General features: G+C 33.9%; 1 protein-coding gene across 3 annotated transcripts in view; it reads right to left on the bottom strand.

Annotated features, from left to right (window-relative positions):
• The window catches only part of USP8 (ubiquitin specific peptidase 8), a 51,813-nt gene that overhangs the window by 21,157 nt on the left and 12,387 nt on the right, over positions 1-18,269 (bottom strand). For all 3 annotated transcript variants that reach the window (XM_019730659.3, XM_019730657.3, XM_019730658.3), the window contains 5 exons: positions 16,562-16,706; positions 12,764-12,849; positions 11,780-11,942; positions 5,177-5,219; positions 3,285-3,429 (listed from right to left, as the gene is read on the bottom strand). In XM_019730659.3, the coding sequence (XP_019586218.1) occupies positions 3,285-3,429; positions 5,177-5,219; positions 11,780-11,942; positions 12,764-12,849; positions 16,562-16,706 (582 nt within the window). The remainder of the gene's footprint in view (positions 1-3,284; positions 3,430-5,176; positions 5,220-11,779; positions 11,943-12,763; positions 12,850-16,561; positions 16,707-18,269) is intronic.

The raw sequence follows: 18,269 nt of genomic DNA, 5'->3' as shown, positions 1-18,269 counted from the left end.
CCTTTGATAGGGAAACTGAGGCACAAAGAGATTAAGTAACCTGTCCAAAGTTATAGCAACCAAGTGAAGCCAGAATTCACTCAGGCAGTCTGGCTCATGGACACGCTCCTAGCTGCTATGCTGTGTTGCCTCTTACATCATAAACTGTGAATTATATCAACTCTATATTAAAGCATGCTATCCACTTCCCCTTTTGCTCACAGAAAAGCTAATGTTCTTACAATGGGCCTGCCTCCTGGCCTCTCCCCAAGATCCTGTTATCTCAATGTACTCATCACTATGTACTCGCCCCCTTACTCCACCGCACTCCACTCCAGCCACTGGCTTCCTTGAAATTTCTGGTTTATCCACGTATACTCCAGCCTAGGTGCCTCTGCTCTTACTGTCTCCCTGGGTCTAAAACCCTCTTCCCTCAGATAACTGCCAACAGTCATTTCCCTCATCTCAAGATATGCTCAGCAGTAACTTCTCCATGAAGCCTTCCTGGATTAAAATTTTAATACCTACTCCAACACACACACTTGACACACCCATCTCCATAGTACTAATCAACAACAGACATACATTTTAAGTTTATTGTCTGTCTCACCTACCCCACCTCCCTGTTAATAAAATATAAGCTCCATGAAGCAAAGATTTTTGTCTGATCAATGGTTTAGCCCAGCTAAATGGTTTAGAACCATAGTAACCCAGCCCATAACAAGTGCTCAGTAAATATCTGCTGAATAATTGAATGAATAATACAGATTTGCTTCTCCTGGTAAGTAACTCTGCATTATTCCTAGCAAAGCACCTAGGCAAGCTGGGCAGGACTGGTAAAACTTTTATTCATAAGTAAAACTAAATGGTTTAGATTATTTGAAAGAAAAAAATCCTGTTCCTATACAATAATATTGGTTACTGCATCTATTAGGCTATAAAGAAAACAGAAGAAATATAAAATATTGTCACATAGTAATTCTGACTTCACATATTGAGATCAAAAGGATGCCTGGTCAACAAAGACTGAGAAAAATTGAAATACGATGTCCTTAAGGACTATTTCTGCTCTAAGGATATATTTGCCTAAATATTCTTTGTCTTAAAAGTCAAGATTAGTATTATGCAGAAAACACTTTGGAAAACAATAGTTATCAACCACTATTTCCCAAACTTCACTCTTTCATGTATCACCTTCACACACAGCTGCATCTTTGCTCGACCTTGTTAATTATTTAATATTTTGAGTTAATTTATTTAATTGAAAGTCATCCTTTACTTAAACAATTTATTTAACAGGAAAACATGTATCTCTATATACATGGAAAAACAGCATCACATCCAATAAAGGATAATCCTAAAAATAAAATAGATCAATAAACTATGCTATATTCACACAACAGATCACTGTATAGTAATAAGAGTAAATGAACTACAATTGCACACAATAATATAGATGAGTCACAAACATAAAGTTGAGTACAAAAAGCCAGACATAAAAGACTATAGACTGTATGTTTCCATTTATATAAACTAGAAAAATGAGTCTATACTGTTAGAAGTTGGTGGTTCCCTTGGGTGAGTGGGGCTATGGGTAGTAACTGACAGGTGGCACGTGAGAGACTTCTGGAGTGATGATAACATTGTTTCTTGGTCCAGATGCCAGCTAAATGGGTGCATTCAGTTTTTGAAAATTTACTAGGCCGAATACTTAGGATAGGAATGCTTTTGTATGTATACTACACTGTGCTAAAATTTAAAAACAGACAATGAAAAAATGCGGTCATCATTATCAGCTAGCTGTAGACACTACTGCCTACAGAAAACTCTGATGCCCGCTCTTGAGTAAGAAATGGAGATTAGCAAATATTAAAAAGGAGGCTAGCACCAAACTGAGGCTTCTTTTAACTAATTCAGAAGGACTGAAACAGAAATTAAATGGGAATACTTTTCTTGGCATGCAATTCATTGTTCTTTAATCAGCAACCTAAACAGTAATCTAAATATCACATTTTGGGAAACAATTAAACTCAGTAAAAACTATCAGCTTTCTGTTAGTACAGATTAGACCATCCAAAGATTAATTATAACCTTCTTTGTATTTTCAAAGCATGGGAATAAATGTATTCCCAGCTACTTGATTAGACTAAGCACGCTACTCCCACCTTTAAATAGCATACTTACTAGCTTAGTGGTTCAGGGTAGAAGAATGATAGAGGGAATGGCAGAGCCCACCTTGTTTTGTAAAAAATTAAATCATCAAGCTGAACTGTTCAGTTTTAAAAAATCAGATAAACAAACAAACAAATGGCATATTTATAAAGCACTCTATATTCTCCAGGTCAAACACTTATCAAGCATCTGCAATGTGCCCCAAACTATGCAAATTTTACTACCTAATTTAAAAAATATATCTTCTTAATGTTAAGTTAGTCCTAGAATGGACCATAGATTTTAACAAATCCAGTCCCATAAACTGAGACCCAGAGAGGTTATATAATTTATACAATACTCAACATAGTGAAAATTGCCCTGGATCTGGAGTTTCCGATCTGTCACTGTTGTGACAGTTTCTAATGTACAATATATCCATGGAAGTAACTTTAAATTATTTTATAGGTTAAAGTCCTTGTTATCGAAAAACGGAAAAGAATATTTTTAGTAAAACCTTACTAGTGTGAGGCACTGTGCTAATTGTGTATTTGTATAAAATTTCTCATTTAACTCCCCAAAACCTCTGAGATAGGTACTATTATTACCCCAGTTTTACAGATGGAAACATTGGCTGAAGAGAGGTTAGGTCACTAGCTAGTAGTAAAGCAGCTAATAAGAGACAGAGTTATAACCTGATTACAGTGCCTATGCTCTTTCTTAATCATTTAGCTATACTGCTTCTCCTTCAAAAGTGTTTGTGTACTCTTTTTACCACAGATAAAACTATGGGAAATTTCAAAATAAAAAAGCAATTCAATTAGTTCACAATTTTAGTCAATTTGGTATATATGCTTCAGAAGTTCATAAATAAAAACTAGTATAAGAACTTGGTCAACAAACAGCTGAGGAGAGAGGGCACACAAAGGCAGCTTCGTTTCTTTTCTAGTAAGACTCCAAATGTCACAGACAGGAGAAAACAGTGAAACTGGAAGGTCCTTTACCCTTTGGAAAGGATAAGGTATGCCATTAAAGAGCAAAAAGTGGAAAGGTCAACAGGACAAGGAAACATTATTTTATCACACATAGATGCTAAGGAGTAATATTTACTACTGTCCACAGTTTACCATTTATCTAAAAACACAATGACCCACCCTGGACTGATGGCTTCTTCAGGAACACTGAGAGACTTTAAAATATGGGAATCCTGATAATCCTGACTTCTTCGAGCATCCATTATAATCAAGCTGATTTTCTCATCCATCATCATCGTGTATAGTTCCTTTGCTGTGATTAAGCCTTGAAACAGGGAGATAATATAAGTGAAAAGAAACATGCAGTTCTGTGTGCTATCATATCACTAAACACAGGACAAGCATAGCTTTTTCTAGAATGTGAAGTGTACTGGGTGTCATATACTTGCTATCTCATCATACTATTTATTACCTTTTAAACTAACATGAAATACAGTGTGTTTTGACATTTATCAAAACACTAGTTCAATGCTCTGTTTATAAAGACTTAAGTACCAAAACTTGCTGTTGAGGTTACAATTACATCTGGTGTTGGCATTGTTCTGGTATAAAGGAAATTAATATGTGTAGTTCATGAAAATACTATTTAAAAATTAAGCGATTTGAAAAATGTCAACCAAGAAATATCTATGGCTCAAAAATTCTTGAAAGGTTCTATATTCTTCTTAAAGAGTCTCTGATGGGATCTTAGGGGGCTATTTTAGATTTTCAAGTATCCTCAGAGTAACAAGCCAAAAGCTTATTTGTGTTCCATGCCAGGGGTTGGCAAACCACCTATTTTTATTGGAACAAGGCCACACTAATTTGTTTACATATTATCTGTGGCTGCTTTTATGCTATAATAGCAGAACCACCGGGCCCCCAGGCCTAAAATGTTTACTATGTAGCCCTTTAATGTATAGTCAAAACAAATATTCTCTATGTTGCTATTTTCCTTTTCCAGCTTCTACTACCTGAAGTGAAAGATCAAAATGCATAAGGGAGCTTAATTATGTAAAAAACTATTTCTTCTGCGTGAGCTGTGAGAAAAACATAGTATCTCCTAAGCTAAAATATCCAGCTGCTAATAACAATCCTACTTCCCTTTCTAACCATCAAGATCATTCTGACAACAAAACAGTCTAAACAGGTTCAGAACAAACCACTGAGAAAGGTAATATCTAAGTAGAATGACGTACAAAGGAACATACGGATACAAACAAGTCTCAGAATTGATAACAGATTTCAGGAAAGTACCTTACTAAGTTTATTTTTTAAATTGTATGGCAATATTTTAAATATTTTAGTGTTACACAAAATTAATACATTTAAATTAAAACTTTTCTGAGAGAAAACCTTAGGCAATTGCATAAATCTTATTCTTTAGGTGACACATTTGTGACTCGAGTATCAATACCACCTGTGGATAACATCAAAATTACTGGTTTAGATTTTTTTTGACAGGAGTAAAGAAGCTTTTTAATAATTAAGTCTTCAACCTAGAGTCAAAATAGTAATAGTTAATACTTATATAAAGTTTACTACATGTTCTATGAGTTTCACATGTATTAACTTATTTAATCTTCACAATAACCCTATGAAACAGGTACTATTATTACCCCACTTCACAGATAGAGAAATTAAGTTACAGAGGTTAAGTAACATGCTCAAGGTCACACAGAAATTCAGAGAAGGAGCCAATGTTCAAACCTCGGCAGTTTCACTTCTAAGAGTCCATGCTCTTGACCACTACGCTAAACTACATCTTGTGGGGGGCGGGGGGGGGGGGGGAAGCAAACAAATAGAAACTGTGGTTTTGATGCTTTCAAATGCATACTATCATAAATATTCCCTGTGATATATAAATTCAGAATACATTTTCAACATATTTGTACAGGCTAGGAAAAATACTAAAGCTTACATACAGATTAGACACAAAATTAGGAGTCTCACTCTGTAAAGTCTGAAGCTTATTCTGATTAGAAGACCTGAATAATAATCTAAAAGAACTCCCTCTTTCTGTACACACTTACCTTTCTCTGTGGACTCATTTTTTTCATTCTTTTCACCATTTATCTATTTCAGAGAAAAAAAAAGTTTCAACTTTGATAGAAACAAAAATTTTCATAGAAACAAAAAGTTCAAATGTAATACTTCATTGAAACTGAAAGGCTATAGGAAAGAAATAAAGGGTGCAGAGTACTGGCATTTTATAAAAATACAGACGAACAGTAATGGCCTTACCAAGTTACCCTGGCAGTAGTTAACAGCTAAAATAACTAGCAGCGTATCAGAATCATGACATTTCCTCCAAATTTTCTCCAGTTAATGTCCAAATATAATTTAAAAGCCCAGACTGTTCCAGAAAATGTTACTTAATTTAATGAGAGAGTACTTCTTATAATGAACTAAAAATTGGGTTATTCCCGGGCACAAAATATTCAAAGTGGTGATAGGGGGAAAACCTACAACAAAGAATACTCTACCCCCATCAAGGTTATCATTCAGAATGAAGGAGATAATTTCCCAGACAAGCAAAAGCTAAAGTTCAACACCACTAAACCAGCACTACAAAAAATGTTAAATGGACTTCTTTAAGTGGGGGGGAAAAAAACGGCTAAAAGTAAAAATGAGCAGATATGAGAAAGAAAAACATCTTGTTGATAAAGGCAAACATTCAGTAAAAGTAATGGATCAACCAATTATACAGCTAGAATGAAGGTTAAAAAACAAAGTAGTAAGATAACGTGTAACTATAATGAATTAAGGGACATATGCACACACACATACATACACACATACACACACACACAAAAGGAGTAAAATATGTCAAAAACATAAACATGGGCGAGGTTAGTAAAAAATTTAGGGCTTTCCAAATAGTATATGATTCCACTCATATGAGGTACCCAGAGTAGTCAAACGCATACAGACAGAAGGTAGAATGATGGCCCCCAGGAGCTGGGGGGAGGGGGCTTGGGAGTTATTGTTTAATGGATATAGTTTTTGTTTTACAAGATGAAAAGAGTTCAGGAGATGGACAGTAGTGATGGTTGCACAACATTGTGAATATACTTAATACCACTGAAATGTGTACTTAAAAAATAGTTAAGATGCTAAATTTTGTTACGTGTATTTTACCACACACACACACACACACACACACACACACACACACACACACACAAAGTAGGGCCCCTATCTTCCAGTCTCTGTGGGAGGGTAGGAGCCTAATTTCCGTAAGTGACAATTACCAAACATGGATGACCTGTCACACTGACCAACCTCCCCTCCTAAGATACTCCAATACTTTTCCATTTTAGCTAACCAGCATTTAAAAATCCTCCTATATATTGTTTAAGCATTACTGAGCTCAATCTCTCTCCCATATTGCAATAATCTTGAATAGTCTTCCTTAAAATTAAAAAGGGATTTTTGAATGTGATTATAAGTGACCATCAACTTAAAAGAGACCACAATAAACAGTGCTTTTTATATATCAATCTCATGGTAACTACAAACCAAAAATGTATAATAGAATAATAGATACAAAAAAATAAAGGAACAAACACTAAAGAAAGTAATCAATGCGCCAAAGAAAGGAACTATGAAAAACAACCAGAAAACAGTTAATAAAATGGCAATAACTATACAGCTATCAATAATTACTTTGAATATAAATGGACTAAGTGGTCCAATCAAAAGACACAAGGTGGCTTGATGGATAAAAAACAAGACCCAAGCATGTAATACCTACAAAAGACTCACTTCAAATTGAAAGAGACATACACAGACTAAAAGTGAAGGGATAGAAAAAAACATTTCAGACTAACGGAAACAAAATGATAACTGGAGTAGCAAAATTTACATCATACAAAGCAGAGTTTGAAACAAAGACTGTAACAAGAGACAAAGAAGGGCATTACATAGTAATAAAGGGACCAATCCAACAAGAGGATGTAACACTTGTAAACATTTCACACCCAACACAGGACCATCTAATTACATAAAACAAATATTAACAAACATAAAGGGAGAGACAGACAGTAATACAATAATAGTAGGGGGCTTTAATACTCCACTTACAGCAATAAATGGAACATACAGACAGAAATTAACAAGCAAACTATGGCCTTAAACGACCCATTAGACCAGATGGACTTAATAGGAATTTTCAGCATATTCCACTCCAAAAGAGCAGAATACACATTCTTTTCAAGGGCACATGGAACATTTTCCAGGAAAGACCACATTAGGTCACAAAACAAGTCTCAATAAAATTAAGATTGAAATCGTATCAAGCATCTTCTCTGATCACAACAGTATGAAACAGAAATCAGTTACAAAAAGAAAACTAGAGAAAACCAAAAACATGTGGAGGCTTAACAACATGCTACTAAGTAATCATGGGTTAACAAAGAATACAAGAAAATTTAAAAATTACTTAGACAAATGAAAATGGAAACACAATAATCCAAAATCTATGCGACATGGCCAAAGCAGTTCTGAGAGGGAAATTCAGATACAGGCCTACCTCAAAAAACAAGATAAATTTCAAATAAACTGTCTAACCTTACACCTAAAAGAACTAGAAAAAGAAGAATAAACAAAGCCCAAAGTGAGTAGAAGGAAGGAAATAAATAGCAAAGTGGAAATAAACAAAATAGAGACTGAAGAAAAATAAAACATAAAATGAAACTAAGAGCTGGTTCTTTGAAAAGATAAGCAAAATTGATAAAACTTTAGCCAGACTCATCACCAAAAATGAGAAGCCCAAATAAATAAAATTAAAAATTAAAGATGAGAGGCAACAACTGATACCACAGAAATAGAAAGGATTATAAGAGAATACTATAAGCAATTGTAAGTGAACAAACTGGACAACCTAGACAAAACAGATGAATTCCCAGAAACATAATCTTCCCAGACTGACTTAGAAAGATACAGGAAATCTGAGCAGACTGATTACTAGCAATGAAATTGAAGCAGTAATAAAAAAACCTCCCCTAAAACAAAAGCACAGGATCAATGGCTTCATCGGTGAATTCTACCAAATATTTAAGGAAGAATTAATACCTTCTCAAACTATTCCAAAAAAAATCAAAAGGAAGTAATGTTTCCAAACACATCCACAAGGCCAGCATTATGCTGATACCAAAACAAGCTATAGACAACAACAAAATAGAAAATTATAGGCCAATATCACCGATGAATACAGATGCAAAAATTCTTAACAAAATACTAGCAAACTAAACAATACATTAAAAAATTTCTGTACCATGATCAAGTGGGATTTATACCAGAGATGAAAGATGGTACAATATCCACAAAACAATGTGATACATCAACAAATCTAAGGATAAAAATCATATGATCATCTCAATAGATGCAGAAAAAAACATTTGACAAAATTCAATATCCATTTATGATTAAAAAAAACTCTCAACAAAGTGGGAAAAGAAGCAACTTACCTCAAAATGATAGTGCATATGTTAGCCCAGAGCTAACATCATATGCAATGGTGAAAAGCTGAAAGCTTTTCCTCTAAGATCAGGAACAAGACAAGGATGCTCACTCTCACCACTGTTATTCAATATAGTAATGGAAGTCCTAGTCACAGCAATCAGACAACAAAAAGATAGAAAAGGCATCCAAATTGGAAAGAAGTAAAGCCATCACTATTTGCAGATGACATGATACTATACATAGAAAACCCTAATGAATCCCCCAGAAAAATAACAGAATTTACAAAAGAATTCAGTAAAATAGCAGGATACAAAATTAATTTATAGAAACCATTGCGTATACTACATGTTTCCCCAAAAATAAGACCTAGCCAGACAATCAGCTCAAATGTGTCTTTTGGAGCAAATTTTAATATAAGACCCAATCTTATTTTACTACAAGACCGGGTAAAATATAATTTTATAATATAATATGTAATATAATATAACATAATATAATACAATAAATATAATACTGGATCTTATATTATTTTTTGCTCCAAAAGACACATTAGAGGTGATTGTCCTGCTAGGTCTTATTTTCAGGGAAACACGGTAATAACAATCAGAAGGAGAAATTAAGAAAACAATCCCATTTACAACTGCATCAAAAAGAATAAAATACCTAGGAATAAGTTTAACCAAGGAGGTGAAAGACCTATACTTTGAAAACTTTATAAGATATTGAAGAAAGAAATTGAGGACACAAATAAATGGAAGGACATACCATGTTCATAGACCGGAAGAATTAATAGCATTAAAATGACCACACTATTCAAAGCAATCCACAGATCAATGCAATCCCTATCAAAATACCAATGGTATTTTTTACAGGAATAGAACAGTGCTCATATCTATATGAAATCATAAAAGACCACAGATAGTCAAAGCAATCTTGGGAAAGAAGAACAAAGTTGGAGATAGCAAGTACCCAGATTTCAAACTATACTACAAAGCTATAATAATCAAAACGGTATGGTATTGGCACAAAAAAGGACACAGAGATAAATGGAATAGACTGGAGAGCCCAGAAATAAACCTCCACTTATAAGGTCAATTAATCTATCACAAATGAGGCAGGAATATACAATCAAGAAATAACAGTCTCTTAAACAAGTTAGGGTAGGAAAACTAGACAGATAACATGCAAAAAATGAAACTGGACCACTCTCTTAACACCATATACAAAAATAAACTCAAAATGGACTAAAGACTTAAATGTAAGTCCTGAAACCATAAAGCTCCTAAAAGAAAACATAGGTAGTAAACTATTTAACATCAGTTACTAGAATTAGTGCAGTGATCAAATTTAAAGTACCTGAATGTTGAATCACTGTATTGTATACCTGAAACTAATATTGTGTAGCAACTACACTTAAATACATACATATTTTAAAAAGTAGAAATAAATCAAATGGCAAAAAACAACTATTTGACATCTATCTTACTAGTATCTTTTTGGATATGTCCCCTCGAGTAAGGGAAACAAAAGCAAAAATAAACAAATGGGACCTCTCAAACTAAAGAGTTTCTGCACAGCGAAAGAAACCATCAACAAAATAAAGACAACGTACATGGGAAAAGATATTCACAAATGACATATCTGATAAGGGTTGATATCCGAAATGTATAAGGAACTCATATAATTCAATAATGAAAAAACTAAACAATCTGATCAAAAAATGGGCAGAGGACCTGAAGAGACATTTCTCCACAGAAGACATACAGATGGCCAAGAGACATAAAAAGATGCTCAACATCACTACCATCAGGGAAATGCAAATTAAAACTACAATGAGATATCACCTCACATCAGTTAGGATGGCTGTTATCAAAAAGTCAATAAATAACAAGTGTTGGCGAGTATGTGGAGAAAAGGGAACCCTCATGCACTATTGGGGGGAATGTAAATTGGTGCAGCCCCTATGGAAAACAGGATAGAGATTCGTCAAAAAACTAAAAATAGAACTGCCATAGGACCCAGCAATTCTCCTTCTGGTTATTTATCTGAAGAAAACAAAAACACTAATTTGACAAGATGCACGCACCCCTATGTTTATTGCAGCACTGTTTACAATAGATAATGCAAGCAACTTAGTTCTCCATTGACAGATGAATGGATAAAGATGTAGTATGTATTTACAATGAAATATTACCCAGCAACAAAAAAGAATGAAGTCCTGTCACTTGTGACAACATGGATGGACCTAGAGGGCATTATGCTAAATGAAGTAAGTCAGACAGGGAAAGAAAATAGTGCATAATTTCACTTACATGTGGAATTTTTTAAAAAATCAAAAGAAATGAACAAACAAAACAAAAAACAGATTCATGAATTGTATTCATGGAAACAAAGAACAAATGATGGTTGCCAGAGGGAAAGGGGTTGGAGGGATGGGTGAAAACGGTGAAGGGGAATATAGTCACAACTATAGTTTACTTTTTTTAAAAAGTCCTTTTGACATGCATTCTGAAAAATTTTAATGCAAAATGATGTTATCTGGAACTTGCTTTTAAATAATCTAACCAAACAAAAGGGGAGAGATGCAGATCAAAACTATGGCAAATGTTAGTTGATTATTGAAGCTGCATAACAGGGCTTAATTGTATTCTCTTTTCAATATAAAAAAGGCTGAACAAAACAAAAAGCAGTTCACCCTGCTGTTGAAATGGCAACAAAATGAAGAGATTTAAAAAGGCCCTTAGACATAGTCTTTTGAAGTCTTGTTATATTTTTTAATCAGCCATTTGACTTATAAGTGAATATCTCTCTAAGGCAGTATTATTTCTTACATGAATTTGTAAAACTCAAAAGACCAGATTTCTTCACATCTTTTTACATATTGCCTAACCCAATGTCACAGCAATTCAACAACTAATTGTCAAAGCAATTCATTAATGAAATCGATGACGATCCACATACCAACATGGATCATTGTAGCTGAAAGCTACAAAATATTTATGAAATACACTAAAGCAGAAATCTTTCCATGAATTTCAACAGTGCAGAAGAAATTATATTTTAGGAAGAATAGATTCTGAGGGGGTAAAGTGTTTTGATATCTCAACTCTTCTTAAGCAAATCATCTGAAAAGAAGAGCCTTTTTACTTCACAGAACAAATTTGAAATACCTTCTGGGTTTTGTCTTTGGAATCCAATACATTTTCCGAAGAACCTTTAGCTGATGTGCCACCATCCTCTCTTCCTGCTTCCTGTCTTTTCTGTTTCTGCCGCTGCTCTTCCTCTTGCCTGTCCTTTTCTTCAAGTTTTTTCCGAACTTCAGCTTCTTCATATCTGGTTGAAAAAAGAAGCCATCTTTTATTGCCATGATCAGGGAAAGTGAAGGAGTCTGGTTACATAACCTTAGTACCCTGCCTTGGACCCACCCTCCAACTGAAATTGGATGCTGCCATGGTTCATTACAAGCCACAACTTGTAAATTTGCCCTCTGTAGATTTATTTCAAATTGCCCACAAATCTTGAAAAGAAACTCTATGCTCTCAAGTTGAAGTTATTTAATGTTCTTGTTGCTCTCTCCCACTAATTTTAACTTTTTAAATGATTCAAATCTACTGCAATTTCCTTTTAAAAGGACTTAACAATCCTAAAATCCTAAAATTAACTATAAAGCTTCATTCACTTATAAAGTGGTTCAAAATATTAAAAACTACTGACAACCAATCAGTGAAGGACCTAAAGCTCAAAAGACATACTAGAATTAGACTTTTTAAAAAAACATATATAACTTCTGCAACCAGGCAGATCAAAACTAATTCCCACAAGACCAGTGTCCATTAACACATTACAACAGAGGCATATGAGGAATTGTATTTTTCTAAAGACTCCTGTCAGAAACTTAGAAAAAAATTGGACCTTGGCTCTAACCTAATACACCATACCTTAACAATGTATCATTCTAAACATTTTATAAAGTCAACAACACATGAATATAACATAACATAGCAAAAGATTTTTATTTTTGTGTACCAGTTAACATAGGACTTATTTCTAGGAATTGTGATTTATATACATGGATCAATATAAATAGACAAATTCTAAATATTATTATCTTCTAAGTTTACATTCTTTTAAACACTTGATAATAATATCTGTACCTGAGTTTAAGGCTTTCAGAGAGTCTTTCAGCTTCTTCAATAGCCTTTTTGATGTTTGCAGGTCCGAGCATTGAATGAAAGTAGTCCTAAAATTATAGGAAAACCATCCTCTACTGTTAGAACTGGCCACTGTACACAGCTCTAATGCTAAAAACATTAAAATCATGGTACTTATGTAAAGGAAAGTTTAGATACATTATTATGATTGAATCATGTAGTTTTTAAAATTTTTTTAACCTACATAAATGTGCAACTTATTCTCTAAATGTTTCAAAAGTATCTCGTCACACCATTAGTACAGGAAAAAAGTTCCAGTAGGTAATAATTTTACTTATTGGTAAGCACCTTTTAAAAAGTGTAAATACTACTCATTGTTTATAAATAAGTGCCAAAAAGTAAAGCTTTCAAAAGCATAATATATTTTGTTATAGTAAATAGGTTACCTAGTTTTTTTCCCCTCTAGTCTCAGAAGCAATAAATTGTGTATCAATCTTCAGCATAGAGTTTGTTTTCTTTTATTTGTTTTAAACTGAGATGTTTTTGTTTCCACCTGTATTTTACAATAGCTACCCACTTTCCAACTGGAGTCGAAACACTTCAGACATAAAACAAGTTTTACATTTGAGGAAACCTTAAAAAGCTAAAAATCAAATGATAGAAAATAAATCATCAATAATACAATCTACCTTAAAAAACACAAAATGTTTGGCACATAATTTACTAATAAGCATTATGAAATTTTTTATTTTTTTTTAATCACTTCTCTAAGAGGTCACTCATTAAATCCTGCAATCAGAGCTATTTTCAAATCAAGACCAGTTAGACATGACAGCAGTGCAGTGAGACTCCGCTACCGAATTATTGGATCTACTCATAATTTGCCACAACTTGTCAGTATGACTTTGCAAACAGAACCCACTAGCACAGTTAATCACAAATGATATAGTAATCAAAATTAAAAGAATGAAAGGCCAAACGGTCAAAAATGTCCACCTCTGGCTCATGGAAAGGCAGTCACTAGAGCTTTGGGTGGAATAAATCTGTTGGTAACAGCTATCATATGTCTATCGATGTAGCCTAAAAGTAGATCATGCTTTGGTTGAGTTTACTCTTCTGGGTTAAAAACTAACTAAATAAAAAGGACCATTCACTATGAATTTCAAAAATAGCATACAATTTGTTTAATATTGTGTCAACTGAAAATTACAATGGAAGCTGTAATTATTTCAGCTAGTACGATGTCCTGATTACTGATATAATACTTTTAAAATAGTAAACAATGTAATCATTATTGTAAGATTTCTCTGATAAAAACATACAAAGAAAAACCAAAAAATGCTATGACTTTTTAATTAATATTTTGACATAAACTATTAAGAAGCTAGCCTGTAAGCTCAGCTTAACTCTATTTAAATGCTGAAAAATGGTTTGAGTTTGGTCATGCCTGTTACAAACTCCCAGAAGATACTCCCTTAATATTAGTGAGGTTTCTTGTGAAAAATACTCTCTGTGCCCTTAAGGGAGCACAGTTAAAGTAAGTATAAATATTTTCAAATTTTTAATAGTACACACATTCGGCAGAATTAAGAAACACTAAATTCTTATACAACCAAAAATGTTTTCTTCTTAGGTTTAACAAGTAGAACTTTCCTATTCCTGAACGAATTCAAACAACTCTCATGATTTTCCAAACAAAAAGGTTTTACCAATAATATTTAGAATTAATTATCAAGAATGCCATGAAGATTTAAAAATATCTCTAATTTTATCTAGACTTCACCTGTACTGATATTTTCAATATATTTGTCTTCTTCCCTTTTCACTAACCCTGAAAAAATTGTTCATAAACTGATTTTTTTCAACGAGCAAACAATAAATATAATGTGTCCTCTACTAGTGAGCTAGCTAAATTAACAAGTTTTATCTAAATCTTAACTATTCCCTGGTATAAAATAAGACTGAAAGATTAAGTTTCTGAAGAAGACTGGTGACATTACATTCTGAGCCTACCTGATTTAAAAGGTAAAAACCAAAAAGCATTTAGTTAGTAAATTTAACACTTCATGTATACTTGAAGCACACTGGAGAAGTCTGGCTAAATAAAACAAAACAAAAACAGTTCTAAAACAGAAGCAAATGTGGTACCCTGGACAGAGCAAATGAAAATAGTCCTTTTACTGAAAACCAGGAACTGAACAACTGTAGCATATGAAGTAACAGGGAGCTTCCTAACCTGAACAATTGTCGCCTTCAACTAGATACTCCTTTTGGAAATGCAATAGATACTCTGTGGAAGCAGAAAAATCTCTTGTTGATTAAAGTTGATTCCCAATATTCTCAGGTTAAAAAAAAACAAAAAACAAAATGTAGCTACAAAAACACTCCCGAACTTGTCAGAGAAAAGTAACTACTAACTTTGAAAAATAAAGCAAAAAACTAAAAAGTACATAAAAAGTTGGCTCCACAATAATAGGCAAAACAGCAAACACCAAAACTACCAAACGTACCCAAATTTGCAAATTTTTCAAACATATTTACTTTAGCAAACATTTTCACACTTCTTTTTAAGCAATTCCACTTTAATAGATACTGTGAAAAACATCAAAGAGAATGCAAAAACCTGTTTGAATTTGGGCAGGCCTCTGTCTCTATCTGCAGATAAGGATGCCCAAGAATGTTCCAAGGACAGGACCAATCTAGCTATTTGTGGACAGGATGAACCTCCAAATGCAAGGAGCCACCCCCCAAAGCTAGATCTAAAACCCCATAACTACTATTAGCATAACCTTGTTGGTTAGAAGAAACACCAGCAATGTTCTATCACCATTAAATAAAACTGAAGTTATATCCCTTAACCAAACACCAAAAGAAACGCATCAGTCTCACTACTGTGGAGAAAAATACGGTTATTTCAAAGAATAAGAGAACTTTAACTTCTATAAGCCAATTTATATGAGGCAAGGCAATTCTACCACCAGTGAACAAAATAAAAAAAAATCTCAATATTAATTCAAGAATGGCTTCTCTACTAGGTATAACATTTATAGACAATATTTTGCTACTATGTATTTATTGTCTGGTAGCAGGATAGTTCCTCAGTAAAAGTGGAACGACCAACCAAAATCTTCCCATTTCTTTAATCTAAACTTTGTGTTCTTTTGTCTGTTTCTGGTGCAATTGAAATGCAACAGTTTTCTGTAGCAACACTTATCCTAGTCATCAGTTCTTTTTTTTCATTTACACCCCCCCTGCCCTCCCTATCCATGGCTTCAGCAAAGTGAAGAAAGGCATCTGCTCAAAGGATTAAAAGCAAAAAATAAATGTAATAATTATAAAAATGGAAGCAATCAGCATTAATTTTGCAAACTAAGATCTTTAATATGGTTACAGTGTAAGTGATAAAAAGCTGTCACATAAAAACAAGTGATTCAACCTTGAATCCTGAGGAAGTAGTCATATTTTTCTTATTTAATGTGAGTAAACTGAATCCTTCCATTTGACCTAGCAACGATTTATCATAACAGAAAACTGATTATGAGTCTGTATGTTGCTATAAACTTGTACTAGTCTAATGCAAATTAAAAATGTGTATACAGTGTGTGTATCCACATATGTACACATATATATTTGCGAGTAATGAAACTAAATCTACAATGTGCCTTTTCTATCAGCATAAGTTTGAACGTGATGCTATGTTACACAATGTGATCTACATTTCAGAATTAGTTAAAACTTTTAAAAATCAATAACTGTTGTACAAAAACAGTTAGCAAATAAAAATGCAGAAATAAAAGGTACCTGCTGTTGCTTGAAATCAGGCCTGTTTTTGATAAGGTTATAAACAGTCACATACTTCATGTATAGTACATAGGCCCTTTCCTCATCACGATCTAATCTGCTTTCTTCTGCTGTCTTGAAGATCTTCAGGGCACTCTGTACATAACTTAAAATTAGAGAAACAATAATTAAAATACTTGACATCTGGGAGAAAAAAGGCACATCTAAAGTCTACAGAGAATCTCCATAAATTTCATAATTTAGGTTGTTCTATTTCAGAATCGATACAAAGTTATATATAAGCTTGGATGCAACCTGAATATTTCCCTTACGCTACAAGTAAACACTTCTGTTTCATAATACTTGCTTATATAACAAACTGTTCAAAGTGCAGATCAGTTTTAAAAGATTTGCTGTAACAGATAATTCTGAGGCAAGTAGTCCTCGGACAGCCTCATTATAGTCCCACTATAAAGAACATACCATTTGTATTGAAGTAGGAAAGCTAAAACTTTTATTATTTTAATGTTAAAACAAATACTTTCAATTATCCTCACTCCTTTCTAACAATTACGTAAAATTCTCCCCACCTAAAAATCCAGGAAACTAGGGAAAAAAACGAGGACATGAGTTCAATCTTTTTACTTGGTTAAAGTTTTCTACAAAATGGCTGAACTGCACTCTGATTCACTGGTCCTGGAAGAAAAAGAAACTTAAAGACCCAAAATATGTCATGTTAAAATTCCACTTCAGTAAAATAATTTGAAGATTCTGTGGCATTCATTCTAAGGACATTTTCCTGATCTGACAGTTTTTAGAAAGCCAATTAATAAAACAGGCCATTTCTGCGAGAGGAATTCATTCACTTAGGATTAAAGTTTTGGCAACCAAGTTATAATGCCAATGCTTACGTACAATATGCTTTTATCAATAGCTTATTTACACAGAGCAGTCCATCTTGTTTTGTTTTTGCAAACTGCGCCCCAAGACTGAGGCATGGATTAATGATGAACTTGGTCAGGCCAAGAAACTAGAACACCACACAAAGAACAAGGCCAAAGGGATATTTAGGACCAAAGATAGTCCTATTCAAGGACCATTTCAGTCACTGTGTATGCCCTGCCCCATGTGGCATTACTGTCCTAGGACAGGGAAATCAAACCAAAGCTAGTAAGGAGATTCTCTAGAAAAGTTTAGGAGTGGGTGCAACAGTCCTTGGGTTTTCCTCCAATTTCTTTTACTCTGATGCATGTACACCTCACGCCTGTTGCAGGTCAAGCTGAGATGGCTTACAGTGCCACTGTGAGTCCAGGGAACCAGTCAAACATCCTCAAAGGATTCTAACAGTCTCTAGCAAGAATATGACTTTGTGGTGGTACATTTAGGAAGTCCTTCCGACATACCACTTCCTATGGGATCAGGCAGTCCTAGAGCAAAACCAGACATTGCTAGAATGGATCAATCTGTCTTAGGGTTAGATGAAGCCCTCTGAGAAAGTTTCAAGGTGGCTTTATCTTTCCCATTGTTTCCTATCTGAATTATTCAACAGGAGTTAAATAGAGCTGCTTTCTGTCATCCCATCAACATTACCAACTTAACTGAAGAAGTAGGCCAAACTCTTATTCTTCCTACCCCCCCCACCCCCGCATGCCCTCCCCACCAAAGATCTCTTTATAAAAAGCCCAGTTTGAGCTTAGTAATGTTTAGGGATATTAGTTCATTCTGGGAT

The sequence above is a fragment of the Rhinolophus sinicus genome, chromosome 3 (assembly GCF_057876585.1).
Source record: "Rhinolophus sinicus isolate RSI-liver-muscle chromosome 3, RSI-T2T, whole genome shotgun sequence".
Lineage (NCBI taxonomy): Eukaryota > Metazoa > Chordata > Mammalia > Chiroptera > Rhinolophidae > Rhinolophus > Rhinolophus sinicus.
The sequence above is the reverse complement of the archived record's forward strand: the minus strand, read 5'-3'. Positions and strand labels throughout refer to the sequence as shown.